This window comes from Hypanus sabinus, chromosome 15 (assembly GCF_030144855.1).
Source record: "Hypanus sabinus isolate sHypSab1 chromosome 15, sHypSab1.hap1, whole genome shotgun sequence".
In the NCBI taxonomy this organism is placed as follows: Eukaryota; Metazoa; Chordata; class Chondrichthyes; order Myliobatiformes; family Dasyatidae; genus Hypanus; species Hypanus sabinus.
The window spans coordinates 46,482,454-46,499,714 of record NC_082720.1 but is presented as its reverse complement, the minus strand read 5'-3'; the positions used below and the strand labels follow the sequence as shown (position 1 = coordinate 46,499,714).

The 17,261-nt window shown below is 42.1% G+C and overlaps 2 protein-coding genes across 2 annotated transcripts in view; one reads left to right on the top strand and one right to left on the bottom strand.

Annotated features, from left to right (window-relative positions):
* Positions 1–6,331, top strand: part of LOC132405464 (prostate androgen-regulated mucin-like protein 1 homolog) — a 50,533-nt gene extending 44,202 nt beyond the window's left edge. Inside the window, exons 3-4 of the mRNA XM_059990294.1 lie at positions 260–338; positions 1,052–6,331. Of these exons, the coding sequence (XP_059846277.1) occupies positions 260–338; positions 1,052–1,136 (164 nt within the window). The 3' untranslated portion in view covers positions 1,137–6,331. The remainder of the gene's footprint in view (positions 1–259; positions 339–1,051) is intronic.
* LOC132405466 (uncharacterized) overlaps positions 1–17,261 on the bottom strand; it is an 87,372-nt gene that overhangs the window by 30,944 nt on the left and 39,167 nt on the right. The gene's annotated exons all lie outside the window — the stretch shown is intronic.

Genomic DNA, 17,261 nt, shown 5'->3' with positions numbered 1-17,261 from the left:
AGCTATGTTTTCTATTTTTGCGGTTACATTAACTTACAGACAGAAACCAAATAGCTTTGAACATTTGTAAAGAAAACTGAAATGAAAGTTTCTAGTTAAAAGCCATATAAAAAGTTAAATATATATACATCAGAGAAATAATTAGGCTTAATATATTTAGATAAATAGTCTTGCAGTTTCAATGATTATTTTTCTCTGGAAGGAATTCATTTGTGAGGAAAATATAATTAATGTGTTAATGTTTTGTTTAAATTGACAGGGACCACATTAATTGCTGCAGTGTGTTTGGTTCTTGTTGCTGCTGCATTATTGGGAGTGGTGATGTATTTGAAGAAAAGGTAGGTTCCTAAATTACAATAGTAGAATAATTCTGATCAGAAAACCAAACATTTTTTAGCTGTAGTAATCAGTTTAAACAGATACTCCTCCAAGCTCATTAATGTATATTTGATGCACAGATTTCATATTCTGTAAAGAAAATATATATTTTTAAATGGGAACATTTGGGCAAATCTTTTGGAAACAGGCACATTATTCTAATAGATTGGCTAGGTTCTGGAGAAGAAAAAAATAAGCCTACCTGCAGATCAAATGAAAATGGTGTACAGGCTTTGAGCAACAGGAATTTCTTATAACCATGTACAAACAAGCTTCTTACCTGGACTGTCAATCAGATTTCTTTGTTGTGGAAGAAGTGTGCATTCTGCTCAGTGGGCTTTTACTGTGATTTTTGATTGGACATCCAGACGATAAAATACATTCATTTCCTCTATTTTGCAATTCTAGATGAAACAGCATTTTAAACAATTGTTGCCCAACTTTGTAGTGGTTAAAATACAAAGTTTATAGTTTCTATTTTCAAGCCATTTAAATGGTGAAAGTTCAAAAGCATGGGAGAAGTGAATTAAATCTATATAAGAGATTGTGCTCAGTGTTTGATGCATAATTTACATATATTCAGTGATTTATACTAATTCAACTTAGAATTAATTTGCTGTTAACAATGAAATAGTGGAACAGAAAATTAAAAATCCTTTTCATTTTCTTGTAGAAGAGTATTCTATAGCCGACTACAGGAAGACAATCCAATTGAATCTTGGAGCAATTACAATAACCCTGTGTATGAGGATCCATGACATTAAATCAAGAAACCACTTGGCAAGAAATTACATGGATCTTTAAATATATTTCTTTTTGTTTAAAACTTTAAAAAAACACAAAAACGGTGAAATTAATCTCGGGTGTCAGCAAAGTCAACAGTAAACAGTTTGTATCCATGCCATTTTTCATTTGTTCTGTTGCTTATTTTGCATCTCTGCCAAAGATCAAAATTACCCATTGGTACTTCGTATTTGTAATTTCTTTATAGGAATGAATTTCAGTGTTTGTCACAATGTTTGAGTCAATGGCATCAAGTATATATGATAAAAATATTAAATTACAGTGTCAAGGCCTCAAATACAGCCTGAGTTAACACTCCATAAATTGATCTTGCTTGCTTATATTTAGAAATTATAGAATCCATTCTCTCCAAATTTGCCAAAGCAGGATATTAGCTCAATGTTGTTGAAATGCACTTTATTTTCTGCTAATGCAGATTATTTTGAAGTGCCATGATGAAGCTTTTTTTTAACCTACCCAGAGTGGCTATTGTACATATGGACAGTAAATTTGCCTCAGTACAAACCAATGTATGAGGAACAGCTCCTATTACTTGGAGGAATATGATATTTCAATGAATTAATAGTCTTCAACTTTGTAAGTTATACTCTGAGCTTTGAGGCCATTGTCAATGTGGTAAAGCATGGTATTTATCCAAAAAGTTTCTTCAAATAAGGGGACTTTTATTTCAGGCAAACTTGCAGTTTACCAATATTTAGTTATAACAACAATCAGATAACATATTTTTAGGTTGACCTAAATGTGGATTCAAAATGAGTGTGAAGCTGCCTTTAACATTATTCCAGGAAAATACCTCAGTAGGAAAGGATCACTGTTAAAAATTCAAACAGGAATCTTGACATATGCCTTTTAACAAAAGATTTATACAGAAGAATGAAGCATAGCAATGCATTTTTTTCAAATATATGCCAGACAATCATAACCTTCTTCAAAAGCAAGAGGCAGGCAATCAGAAATTAAAACTGAAATTGCAAATAATACTCAGGATTTATATACAGAGAAATGAGGGAAGAGTTCAAGTCAATTATTTTCATTAACCACTTTTGGATTTCTTCTCTAATGTACAGCAGGAATTTGTGAGGTGTTTGGATTGTGCAAAATAACAAATACATTTATTATGTGTCATTGAATTCAATACTCTGCTTTGGATTTTAAAGAATATCTAAATGTGTTGTGAAATAATATGCTTAGTAAGTGATGCATTTTTGAGATATTTGTTTAATAAACATTCAGATGTAATAAATTTTATGTTCTCAACATTTAGATGTGAACGTGTTATTACTGATTGTCTTGAATATTACTGCTACTATCCTTGGATAAAGTTGAGAGTACTGGGTTCCATTTTCTTTAATAAAATAATAAAACCATTTTGAATATTTTATCTGTAACAACATTGACTACAATCACAGATTCCAAAGTTTTCTTCACATTCCTATTACCAAAAAGTGGAAGCATGAAGCTTAACAGTCAAACATGTTATAATTGTTCAATTCAGTCTTGACGCATTTAATGTCAGCTGGTAAAATTTCAACAAAACCACAATAATAGATTATACGACGTTCATCCTTTGTCCATGATAATTTATATCTTGATATTTACCCAATGTCCTACAAAAGTATAGCTATACTTATCAATAATCAATAACTGTTGTCTGGCAATATATTTATGAATCTTAAAATTATGAAAAAAGGATTCAGAAATGTGCTCCCATTATTAACATTAAAATTAACTTTATTTATTGGAAATATTATTGTTCAATGTATGTTTTTGATTAAAATAAAACAGGAATTTCACACTTCACACCTTTCCCAAACTCACTTTTAACCTTAGAAAAAATTCAGTTTGTCCAAGGCTCTGTTTACCTCTGTCCTCAGAGAAGCATAAAGAAAATTGACAATGATTCATCCATGGAAGAGAAGAGAAGGGGGAGAAATTACTGGTAATTGGAGATATCTACGTTCATCCCATCCGGTTGGAGGCAACCCAGATGGAATATGAGGTGTTGCTCTTCCAGCCTGAGAGTGGCCTTATCATGGCCGTAGAGAAGGCTATGGACTGACAGGTTAGAAGGAATATGGGGAGTAAAATTAAAATGGCTGGTCACTGGGAAACCCTCCCTGTTGCAGATGGAGCAAAGGTGCTCGACAAAGAGGTCTTCCAATCTACGTTGGGTCAGACCGATACAGCGATGGCTGCACAGGGAACATCAGATACAGTGGATGACCCTGACAGACTTGCAAGTGAAGTGTTGCCTCACCTGGAAGGACTGCTTGGGGCCCATAAAGGTGGTGAGTGAGGAGGTACGTGGTCAGGTGTAGCACTTGGAGGAATAAGTGCCAGGGGGAGGAATCACTGGGGAGGTGTGAATAGACAAGGAAGTCATGGGAAAGTGTTGTCTGCAGAAAGCAGAGAGCGGGGTGGGTGGTAGAGGTCTGTTTGGAAGTAGGATTCCATTGAAGGTGACGGAAGGCATGGAGAATGATCTGTGGGGTGCAAGGTTAGGACAAGAACAGCCATACTTTTGTTGAGGCAGCGAGAAGATGGATTTTGCCAATGTCCAGGAAATGGAGACGGGAGTGAGGACAACATCAGTGGCAGATGACGGAAAACCCCATCCTCTGAAGAAGGACAACATCACATCACTTCAATGCAGTACTTGAGTAGGTGGAAATGTGAATAGAGTTCACATCTTAAAGACCAGGAAGTCTTTGGTATCAGTTATGAAGCTGCATTGAATAAAAACAAAACAGTCAATTCCATGAGGCCCCAAGGCACTCAGTAAGGTACTGGAAATACTTAATGACTTCATACAACATGGAACAGTACAGTACAGTACAGGAACAGGCACTCTTGATGTCTGTACTGACCTTGAATCCAGTCCATCTACCTGCAAATGATCAATTTCTCTCCATTTCCTGCCTGTTCTTGTGTCTATCTAGTTCCCCCTAAATGTTACCATCAAAAGATTCAACGTATGTGTGTGCAGTATAGAACTCTGATATTCGTCTTCCCCTTTGATAGCCCTGGGATAAAGACCCTGGAACCCACTCAAAGGGAAACATCACCCCCCCATGAATAAAAAAATTGTGGAAATGGCAACAAAATAAAGAGTGAACTGCACAGAATATAAAACACCAGATTGAAAGAGTCTAGGCATGTTCAGTTCAGCTCAGTTCGTTAGCCACAGTCTGCCTCGATCAAAATCACCCAAAATAGCCCCCAAAAAAGGAGCAACCAGACACACATCATAACGTGAACCACAGAGTCCAATCTACAAACTGTGTCCATTCAACCTTACCCAAGACCCACAAATCCAGCACCACCCTCCCACAGCATCGAAGGAGAGAGACGATTCGAACGTGGGGGCCCTCCTCCGGCAGTGGCGAGCGAGAGGCTGGTTGACAGCACTGAACACTCACTCGCCCTCTGTACTTGCCTCAACGACTTCAATCCTCCTTGGTGCTTTGATTGGCAAGATCGGCGGGGAATGGAATTGGTGAGGGGCTCATGCCCCTCCTCCAGGGCTCTTGGCCACAAAATTGACTTGAAGCCTCACGGAGACAGCAAAACACCAGATCACTCAATTAGCCCAAAAAACGTGCCACCAAAATGTTGATCACAGGCTCCAACAGTATCAGAACCCCATTTCTGACTGATCAGATTCAGATCTAATCCTACTACCATTCTTCACAGTATATTTCAGGCACCCACCAATCTGTTTTTTTCAAAAATTAACTCCTTTAAACATCCCTTATCTCACCTTAAAGCTATGCCCTCTAAAGGACCATAAAGCCATAAGACATAGGAGCAGAATTAAGCCATCTGGCCTATCGAACCTGCTCCATCATTTCGTCATTGCTGCTCCAATTTTCCTCTCAGCCCCAATCTCCTGCCTTCTCCCCACTATCCCTTCATGCACTGACCAGTCAAGAATCTAACAACCTCTGCCTTAAAAACACATAAAGATTCGGCCTCCACAGCTGCCCGTGATAACAAATTCCACAGATCCACTACTCTCTGGCTAAAGAAATTCCTCAGATCCATTCTAAAAGGATGCCCCTCTATTTTGAGGCTGTGCCCTCTAGTCTTAGCCTCTCCCACCACAGGAAACATCCTCACCACATCCACTCTATCAAGGCCTTTCACCATTTGATAGGCTTCAATGAGGTCATTCCTCATTATTCTGAATTACAGTGAATACAGGCTCAGTGCCACCAAACGCTCTTCATATGACAAACCATTCAAACCTGGAATCATTTTTGTGAAACTTCTTTGAACACTCTCCCGTTTCAGCATATCCTTTCTGAGATAATGGGTGCAAAACTGCTCACAATATCCAAGTGAGGCCTCATCAGTGCTTTAGAAATCCTCAACATTACATCCTTGCTCTTTATTATAGTCCTCTTGAAATGGATGCTAACATTGCATTTGCCTTCCTCACAATGGACACAACCTACAAATTAACCATTAGGGATATCCTGCTCAAGCACTCCCAAGACCCTTTGCGCCTCAGCTTTTTGTACTTCCTCTCCTTTTAGAAAATAATCAAACCTTTAATTTCTTCTACCAAAGTGCATGACCATACACTTCCTGACACTGTAGTCCATCTGCCACTTCGCCCATTCTCCTACTCTGTTTAAGTCTTTCTATAGTTCATTTCCTCAACACTACCTGTCCCTCCAACTATCTTTGTATCATCTGCAGACATTCCATCAATTCCATCAACCAAATCCTTAACATATAACAACACAAACCCCCTGTGGAACACTACTAGTCACTGGCAGCCAACCAGAAAAGGCTCTCTTTATTCCCACTTTTTGCCTCCAGCCAGTCAGCCACTGCTTTAAAAGCTAGAATCTTCCTCTTAATACCATGGACTCATAGCTTGTTAAGCAGCTTCATGTGTGGCACCTTGTCAAAGGTCTTCTGAAAATCCAAATATACAACACTAACTGATTCTCCTTTATCTATACTGCTTGTTATTTCTTCAAAGAATTTCAACAGAATGTCAGGCGAGATTTTCCCTTGAGGAATCAATGCTACCTTTGACCTATTTTAACAAGTGCTTCCAAATACCCTAAAACCATATCTTTAACAATCAACTCCAACATTTTCCCAACCATTGAGGTCAGACTAACTGGCCTTAGTTTTCTTTCTTCTGCCTCTCTCCCTTCTTGAACAGTGCAGTGACATTTGCAATTTTTGGAACCATTCCAGAATCTAGTGACTCTTTACTAATGCCTCCATAATCTCTTCGGTCTCCTCTTTCAGATCCCTGGCTAGCTTACTTTCGTATTCCATCTCTGCCTTTAAGAAGACTTTTTTAGTTGTCTTCTGTTGGTATTTGAAAGCTTCTTGATTCTCTAACTTCCCTCTAATTTTTGTTCCATTATACGCCCTATCTTTGGCTTTTATGTTGGCTCTGACCTCGTTAGCCATGGTTGTGTCATCTTGCCTTTAGAAAACTTCTTCCTCTTTGGGATATATACACTGTGCCTTCCAAATTGCCAAATTGCTTCCAGAAATTCCAGTCATTGTTGCTCTGCCATCATCCTTGCCTCTGTTCTTTTCCAATTAATACTGCCCAACACCTCTCTCATGCCTCTATAATTCCCTTTACTCCACTGTAATACTGATATGTCTAGTATTTGACATTTCCAGCCTGAAAAAAAGGTTCTGACTATCTACCCTATCCATCCTACTTAATATTTTATATATTTCAGTCAGAACACCCCTTAATTTTACTTCCCTTTCCAGTGAGTCAAATAAACAGGGGAGATAGATCTCAAGCAATTGACAGAAGGAGTGGAAGGGAGATCAGGAAAATGTTTTCAACAAGGTAATGCCTGAAAAGATGATAGAGATAAATATCCCAACAAGTTTTAGACACACTTTGATGTGAATTTGAATGCCCAAATCCCACCGAACTGTAGGTCTATTGATGAAAAATTTGATTAGCTCAGATTGGTTGCTGGTCTTTTTGACTGAATGCACTTTAACCAAAAGTCCAAAAAATATAGGAACAACTGTAGGCCGGCTTTCCTCGTGTGCCTCTCCACTATTTAATAGGATCTTGGCTGAACTGACATTCTTTGAGTTTATTCTACTGTCCTTGCTCCCGAATACATGTTCGGCTTACTGATCAGAGATCTTTCTCAGCCTTTAATACATTCACCGTCACTGCCCCCAGACAAAAAGATGCTTCTGCATTTCTCGGTGTTTATAATTCAATTTGATACCCAGAGTCACCAGCTCAGATAAATGCACTATTTACCTAGCGGTATGGTACAAATGACACGGGTTCAATTCCCGTTGCTGCCTGTAAGGAGTTTGTATGTTCTCCGTGTAACCACTTGGGCTTCCTCCAACAGTTCAAAGACATACCAGTTGGTAGATTAATTAGTCATTATAAAATTGTCCCGTGATTCGGCTAGCATTAAATCAGGGGGTTGCTGGGTGACATGACTCGAAGGGCCGGAAGGGCCTGTTTTTTGCTGTATCGCTAAATGAAATAAATAAACTCATTCAAAGCGCTGCTGCTAGACTTTTAATGAAAACCAGGATGAGGCACGTATTACTCTCATCCTCACTACTATGCTTTGGTCCTGCCAATGGGTTTCGGCCGGGAACATCGACTGTACTTTTTCCATAGATGCTGCCTGGCCTGCTGAGTTCCTCCAGCATTTTGTGCGTGGTGCTTGGATTTCCAGCTCAGCAGATTTTCCCTTGTTTGTGCATTGGCTTCCTCTTTCTTTTCCTCACTTGTTTTAAAGCTTTCAGTAGTCTGGGCCTGGAGTACATCACAGGAACTCTTTCGTTTTATAATCCTGCTCAAGCTCTCTCAGGTCCTGCTCAAGCTCTCTCCAGCAGTCCCTTAAATTTAAAACTCCCTCAAAAGAAAATTGGCAGGTCAGCTTTTTTGAACTGTGCTCCTAAACCACGGAATCAATACCTAAAACTATAAGGAATGAAGACTCTGTTGACAATTCAAAATGCCAGGTCGAAACCTACTTGGCCAACGTCATTTTGACTTTTATTTTTATGTTTGCACCTTATCCTGTTGTAAAACACATTGTTTGTATGAGAAGTGCTCTATAAATAAGTCATTATTATTCCAAACTGTTGGTGCCGATGGTGAGGCTGAACAGTTAAGGTGAGCTCCAGATCACAGCATTGCTCGAGATTTCCCTTTAAGACTCAGTCATTTCCTGTAAACAAGTGTAATGGAGAACAGAACAATTGGTATTCTGGACCTGATGCAGCACAAAACCCCCCACAAAATATAAAGAACACACTAACTGAAAAAAAACAAGACATGTAAATACATAATTTATATACAAAGATTGATTGTATGCCCATAAAGTGATGTAAGGCAGTATGTTAGGTGATTGAAAGGAAATAATAAAGTAATGGTGGAGTTAGTGGGTGGTGGTGTTGCTTGGGAAAGGTAACTGATTTTGAGTCTGGTGTGGATGCTACACGGTCTTCTTCTTGATGGGAGTGGGACAAACAGTCCATGGACAGGGTGGCTGGGATCCTTCATGATGCTATTGGCTCTTTTGTGGCACCTTTCAGTATATTTGTCCTTGATGGCAGATGGCAGGTAGGCTGATACCAGTGATGTGTTGGGCAATTTTGACTACCTGTTGTACAGCATTCCTGTCTGCCGCAGTAAAGTCTCCATAACAAAAGGTGTTGCTGGGCTTCCTTGACTGTGCAAGGTGTGTTCTCGGACCATGAGAGCTTCTATGTAATGTGCACTCCCAGAAGCTTGAAATTGCTTGCAGCTTCCACTGTCGTGCCACCAGTGTAAAGGGGGGATGTGTGGTGAGTTCTCCTGCACTCGATAGTCATCTCCTTTGTCTTGTTGACCTTAAGGAAGAGGTTATTTGCCTGGCACCAGGCCTTGAGCTCTTCCTCGTCCTGTGGGTAAGCCGCCAGGCCTGGGGACTTGAGCCATGCCACCGGATTGGGTTTGGAAAAGCTGACCTGGGTGGAGACTGTGCTGCTGCTTGCTATTCGGAGGCACCGGAGTTGGTGCTTTTGAGTGGCGCAAAGGTGGAATGTGGTGACACCATGACACCATAAGACATAGGAGCAGAATTAGGCCATCTGGCCCATCGAGACTGCTCCGCCATTCAATCATGGCTGATCTTTTTTTCCTCCTCCTCAAACCCAGTTCCCGGCCTTCTCCCTGTAACCTATGATGCCAAGTTCAATCAAGAACGTATCAACCTCTGGCTTAAATACACCCAATGACCTGGCCTCCACAGCTGCACTTGGCAACAAATCCCACAAATTCATCACCCTTTGGCTAAAGAAATGTCTCCACATCTCTGTTTTGAAAGAACCCCCCCTACCCTGAGGCTGTGCCCTCTTGTCCTAGACTCTCCCACCATGGGAAACATCCTTTCCACATCTACACTGTGTAGGCCTTTCAACACTTGAAAGGTTTCAGTGAGATCCCCCCCCCCCCCAATCCTTCTGAATTCCAGTGAGTACAGGCCAGAGCCATCAAATGTTCCTCGTATGATAACCCTTTCACTCCTGGAATCATCCTTGTGAACCTCCTCTGGATCCTCTCCAATGCCAGTACATCATTTCTAAGATGAGGAGCCCAAAACTGTTCACAATACTCAAGGTGAGGTCTCACCAGTGCCTTATAAAGCCTCAGCATCACATCCTTGCTCTTATAATCTAGACCTCTTGAAAAGAATACTAACATGGAATTTGCCTTCCGGACCACTAACTCTACCTGCAGGTTGTTCTGCCCAAGCTCCTTTGCATATCAGAATTTTGAATTTTCTCCCTGTATAGAAAATAGTCCACACATTTATTTCTACTACCGAAGTGCATGACCATGTATTTTCCAACATTGTATTTCATTTGCCACTTTCTTGCCCATTCTCCTATCTGTCTAAGTCCTTCTGCATCCTAACTGTTTCCTCAATACTACCTGCCCCTCCGCCAATCTATGTACTGTATCTTCTGCAAACTTGGCAACAAAGCCTTCTATTCCATCAGCTAAATCATTCACATGCTTCATAAAAAGAAATGGTCCCAACACCAACCCCTGTGGAACACCACTTGTCACTGGCAGCCAACCAGAAAAGGATCCTTTTATTCCCACTCGCTGCCTCCTACCAATCAGCCAATAGGTGATAGGGAGGAGGAACATTTCTGCATTCTGACTATCGGAGGTATGTTTGTTAGGAAGTCCTACACCCAGTTGCACAATGGTGTACTTAGACTGAGGAGTAGGAGTTTGTTCACCAGGGTCTGTGGGACAATAGTGTTGAATGCTGAACTGAAATCCAGAAACCACATTCTAACATAAGTGTCCTTGTTTTCTAGGTTTGTCAGGGCCAGGAGCATCTGTTGTAGAGCGGTTGTGTCGTTAAGTGAGGGTCCAATGTGGCAGGGATGGAGTTTTTGATATGTGCCAAGATCAGCCATTCAAAGCACTTCATGACGATTGGTGTCAGTGCCACCGGCCTGTAGTTGTTTCGTTCTGAAGCTGAAGAGTTTTTTGGTAGAGCGATGATGGTGGCTGATTCAAAGCACGTGGGGACAGCAGCCTGGATAAGTGAAATGTTGAAACTGCCTGTGAAGATGTCAGTGAGCTGGCGTGCAAACTCCCTGAGACAGCCTGGGAGTTTGTCTGGCCTGGCTGCCTGGTTGATTCTCTGCAGAGTCCTTCTCATGTCTGCTGCTGCTACTACAGCCTATGAAATAGCCTTCCATTAGCCCGAGAGGATGAGAACAGTAGAACAGCCAAAGACAAATCGAAGCCTGATGCAGATGCTTTGCTGACAGTGACTAGTAAGTCATTGGATGGTTTCTGAATAGATTAGATCCACAGGTTTGGCTGCTTGATCCATGATTTATGCTGAAAGAAATTTGCAACAGAGATAAGGTAACATAAATTGCAAACACAAGAGATTCTGCAGATGCTGGAAATCCAGAGTAACACACAAAATGCTGGAGGAACTCAGAAGGCTGGGTTCTGTCTATGGAGGGGATAACCAGTTGACATTTTGGGCAGATTGGATAATGGCAGTTCCATGTCTTGTCAGAGGCAACAGTCAGGGGATTCTTATTGGAGATGATGATCACCAGCACACGACGCAACCTCTCTATCTAGTTATTAATTAGTCGAACAGGGTCCGCATTTGAAATAGCGGTTCAGTTCAGAGAGTCTCTCATCTTGTTCTCCTTCTTGCATAATTCTCTTAACTTCGGTTGTTGAAGGACAGCAGGCAAGTGGTATGGTTGCATAACTACCGGTTTCTGGAAGGTGCAATAGGCAATGGTGAAGCATGAGTTTCATTGTCGGATTGGTTCAGACATTTGCAGTGGTACCAGCATAGCCATCTGCATTATGGTATGGGTTACATTGTTTCTCATGCTGTATGTGGGCTCAGCACTACTTGAAAGGAAAGAATTAGCGATAAAGAAATCAGGCAAAGACCTTTATCCCCCTTACTGGTTGAGTCACTAGGCTGATAGACAACTAAGAATGAAAAAACCATGAGTTTTCTGAGCTTCTGATTTTGACCAACATGATTTTCTGACTGTCGTTATATCGTTATTTCCTGCAGTGAATCCAGCCTGGCTTTCTTTACAAGATAGCATTCCATGCATGCTATCTATTGTTGCTCCAAATATGGAAGAACCTATGATCAAATCAATGCTCTCTGCTGAACTCCACTGAAAGAGAAGGAGATGAATTCTTTGCTATGTATTCAGGACCTTCCATTAAGTTCCATATGAAACATTGAACTGCAAATGGAGAATTTGCATCTGGGGAGCAAAGGGATGTGGGAGTACTAGTGCAGAATTCCTTAAACGGATGCTTAAGTCCCAGATGAGCTAAACACCTTTTATGCATGGCTTGAAAGGGAGATTAAAATGTCACCTGTGCGAATCCTTGCAGCATCTGGTGAACCTGTAGACTCTGTCTGGAAGGCCAACATCAGAACATCATTCTGGAGGGTGAACCCACACAGGGTGTCAGGCACTGATGGTGTACCGGGTAGGCCACTGAAAACCCGTGTCAACCAACTGGCAGGAGCGTTCAGGGACATCCTCAGTCTCTCACTTCTGCCTCAGAGGTTCCCACCAGCTTCCAAAGGACGACAATCATACCAGTGTCCAAGGAGAGAAGGGGAGGCTGTCTCCATGACTATCATCCAGTCACATTCACATCTATTGTGATGAAGTGCTTTGAGGGGTTGGTTATGGCCAGAATCAACTCCTGCCTGAGCAAGGACCTGGACCCAATGTAATTTCCTTATTGCCATAATAGATCTATAGCAGATGAAACCTCACTGGCTCTCCACTCAGCCTTGGATTACCTGAACAATAGCAGTATCTACATTCGGCTGCTGTTCATTGACTATGGCTCAGCATTCAATACCATTATACCTTCAGTTTTAATCAATGAGCTCCAAAACCTGGGCCTCTATATCTCCCTCTGCAATTGGATCCTCGACTTCCTCATTGGGAGACTATTGTCAGTACAGACTGGAAATAACATCTCCTGCTTGATGGTAATCAACACAGGAGCACCTCAAGAATGCATGCTTAGCCAACTGCTCTACTCCCTCCACAGCCATGGTTGTGTGGCCAGGCACATCTCAAATGTCACCTATAAATTAGGTGGTAGAATTTCAGATGGCGCTGAGGAAGCATTGAAGATTGCAATAGATCAGCTGGTTGAATGGTGTCACAACAACCACCTTGCACTCAACGTCAATAAGACCAAGGAATTGATTGTGGACTTGAGATGGCGAAGTTGAGGGGACACACAACAGTCCTCATTGACGGATCAGTAGTGGAAAGGGTGAGCAGTTTAAAGTTTCTCTGAGTGTCAATATTTCTGAAGATCTATCCAAGGCCTAACATATTGATACAATTACAAAGAAGGCACGACAGAGTTTGAGGAGATTTGGTATATCACCAAAGACTTTCCCAAATTTCGACAGATGTACTTTCCAACTGTTTGCATCACTGGCCGGTATGGAGAGGCGACTGCACAGGATCAGAATAAGCTGCAGAATGTTGCAAATTCAGCCATCTACAACATGGACGCTTGCCTCCCCAGCATCGAGGATATCTTCTAAAGGTGATGTCTCAAAAAGTTGGCATCATCATGAAGGACTCTCCTCACCCAGGGCATGCCCTCTTCTCATTGCTACCATCAAGGAGAAGGAAACTAAAGATACACATTCAACATTTTAGGAATAGCTTCTTTCCAACTGCAATCATATTTCTGAATGGACAATGAACCCATATTCTGATTCTGAGGTTAACTTGCATGTTGAGTCAGTTGTATGAAAGGCAAATGGAATATCTGCATTAATTACAAGAGTACTGGAAGAAAAAAAAACAAAAGTTTAAATCTGCTGCTTCCTCAGCAGTTTGAATGGGGCACAACTGCGCAAGGGCATGGAGGTCGGCCAGTGAGAACAGCGGGAAGAGTTTAAAAGTGAGCAGAGTTGAAAAGGTGATGGTTATTTCTTCAGCAGTTTGAACGGGGCACAACTGCGCAAGGGCATGGAGGTCGGCCAGTGAGAACAGTGGGAAGAGTTTAAAAGGAAGACAGATTTACAGAGTTTGGCATCGGAGGAGCAGGCGACAGAGTAGAGAGTGACAGAGTAGGAAGGCTTTGGCAATAAAGGGTTGAGGCCAGGTAGGTTATCTGTTTAAAATGAAGACAAAGTATGTGTGTGAGGTCAGCTTTCTGTGCTTGGTGTCAGATGTGGGAGGTCCTGGAGACTCCCAGCCTTCTGGACGACCACATCTGCACCAGGTGCACCGAGCTGCAGCTCAGTGACCTTCGTCTGGTCAGGGAGAGTGAGGAAGTGATAGAGAGGAGCTATAGGCAGGTAGACACCTCGGGACCACAGGAAACAGAGGAGTGGGTAACAGTCAGAAGAGGGAAGGGCAAGAAACAGGTACTAGAGAGTACCCCAGTGGCTGTCCCTCTTAAGTATTCCTGCTTGAGTACTTTTGGGGGAAGCAACAGTGGTCGCGCCTCTGGCGCAGAGTCTGGCCCTGTGGCTCAGATGGGTAGGGAAAGGAAGAGTATGACAGCAGTGATAGGGGACTGTATAGTTAGGTGGTCAGATAGATGAATCTGTGGACGCAGGAAAGAAACGTAGACGGCAGTTTGCTTCCCAGGTGCCAGGGTTCGGGATGTTCCTGATGGTGTCCACAATATCTTGAAGTGAGAAGGAGAACAGCCAGAGGTCGTGGTACATATTGGTACTGATGACATAGGTAGGAAAAGGGAGGAAGTCCTCAATAAAGACTACAGGGACCTCAAGGGTCATAATCTTGGGATTACTACCTGTGCCACATGACAGTGAGAATAGGAATAGAGTGAGGTGGAGGATAAATGTGTGGCTGAGGGATTGAAGCAGGGGGCAGGGATTCAGATTTCTGGATCATTGAGACCTCTTCTGGGGCAGGTGTGATCTGTAAAAAAAGGACGGGTTGCACTTGAATCCAAGAGGGACCAATATCCTGGCGGGAAGGTTTGCTAAGTCTATTGGGGAGATTTTAAACTAGAATTGCTGGGGGCTGGGAACAGAACTGAAGTGACAGTGGAAAGGAAGGTTAACTCACAAATAGAGAAAGTTTGGAGACAGAGCGAAAGGGAGGATAGGCAGGTGATACAGAAAGGATGCACTCAGTCTGATGGTTTGAGAAGTGTCTATTTTAATGTGAGGAGTATCATGAATAAAGCGGATGAGCTAGAGCGTGGATGAGAACTTGAAGCTACGATGTTGTGGCCATTACAGAAACTTAGATGGTGCAGGGGCAGGAATGGCTACTTCAAGTGTCAGGCATTAGATGTTTCAGAAAGGACAGGGAGGGAGGCAAAAGAGGTGGGGGCATGGCACTGTTGATCAGAAATAGTGTCACAACTGCAGAAAAGGTGGATGTCATGGAGGGATTGTCTACGGAATTTTTGTGGGTGGAGGTTAGGAATAGAAAGGGGTCAATAACTCTACTGGGTGTTTTTTTTTTAGACCACCCAATAGTAACAGGGACATTGAAGAGCAGATAGGGAGACAGATTCTGGAAAGGAGTAATAATAAGAGGGTTGTTGTGTTGGGAGATTTCAATTTTCCAAATATTGATTGGCATCTCCCTATAGAGTGAGGCGTTTAGATGGGGTGGAGTTTGTTAGGTGTGTTCAGGAAGGTTTCCTGACACAATATGTAGATAAGCCGACAAGAGGAGAGGCTGTACTTGATCTGGGATTGGGAAATGAACCTGGTCAGGTGTTGGGTCTCTCAATGGGAGAGCATTTTGGAGATAGTGATCACAATTCTATCTCCTTTACCATAGCACTGGAAAGGGATAGGAACCGACAAGTTAGGGAAATGTTTAATTGGAGTAAGGGGAAAAACAAGGCCATCAGGCAGGAACTTGGAAGTGTAAACTGGAAACAGATGTTCTCAGGGAAACATACAGAAGAAATGTGGCCAAGGTTCAGGGGATATTTGCGTGGAGTTCTGAGAGAGTATGTTCCAATGAGACATGGAAAAGGATGGTAGGATACAAGATCTGTTGTATACAAAGGCTGTTGTAAGTCTAGTCAAGAAGAAAAGCTTACAAAAGGTTCAAAAAACTAGGTAATGACAGAAGATTATAAGGCCAGCAGGAAAGATCTTAAGAATGAAATTAGGAGAGCCAGAAGGGGCCATGAGAAGGCCTTGGCAGACAGGATTAAGGAAAATCCCAAGGCATTCCACAAGTACAGTACGTGAAGAACAAGAGGATAAGATATGAGAGAATAGGATCAATCAAGTGTGACAATGGAAAAGTGTGTATGGAACCAGAGGAAATAGCAGAGGTACTTAATGAATACTTTGCTTCAGTATTCACTATGGAAAAGGATCTTGGCGATTGTAGGGATGACTTGCAGTGGACTGAAAAGCTTGAGCATGTAAATATTAAGAAAGGGGATGTGCTGGAGCTTTTGGAAAGCATCAAGTTGCATACCGAGACCGGATGGGATGTACCCTAGACTACTGTGGGAAGTGACAGGAGAGGTTCCGGAGGGTTCCGGAGGATTGGAGGGTTGCTGATATTGTTCCTTTATTCAAGAAAGAGAGTAGATGAAGCCCAGGAAATTATAGACCAGTGAGTCTTACTTCAGTGGTTGGTAAGTTGATGGAGAAGATCCTAAGAGGCAGGATTTATGAACATTTGGAAAGGCATAATATGATTAGGAATAGTCAGCATGGCTTTGTCAAAGGCAGGTCGTGCCTTACGAGCCTGATTGAATTTTTTGAGGATGTGACTAAAAACACTAATGAAGGTAGAGCAATAGATATAGTGTATATGGATTTCAGCAAGGCATTTGACAAGGTACCCCATGCAAGGTTTATTGAGAAAGTAAGGAGGCATGGGATCCAAGGGGGCATTGTTTTGTGAATCCAGAGCTGGCTTGCCTACAGAAAGCAAAGAGTGGTTGTAGATGGGTCATATTCTGCATGGAGGTCAGTCACCAGTGGAGTGCCTCAGGGATCTGTTCTGGGACCCCTACTCTTTGTGATTTTTATAAATGACCTGTATGAGGAAGTGGAGTGATAAGTTAGAAAATTTGCTGATGACACAAAGGTTGGGTGTGTTGTGGATAATGTGGAGGGCTGTCAGAGGTTACAGTGGGACACTGATGGGATGCAAAACTGGGCTGAGAAGTGGCAGATGGAGTTCAACCCAGATAAGTATGAGGTGGTTCATTTTGGTAGGTCAAATATGACGACAGAATATAGCATTAATGGTAAGACTCTTGGCAGTGTGGAGGATCAGAGGGATCTTGGGGTCTGAGTCCATAGGACACTCAAAGCTGCAGCACAGGTTGACTCTGTGGTTAAGAAGGCATACAGTGCATTGGCCTTCATCAATTGTGGGATTGAGTTTAAGGGCTGAGAGGTAATGTTGCAGCTACATAGGACCCTGGTCAGACCCCACTTGGGGAGTATTGTGCTCAGTTCTGGTCGCCTCACTACAGGAAGGACATGGAAACCATAGAAAGGGTGCAGAGGAGATTTACAAGG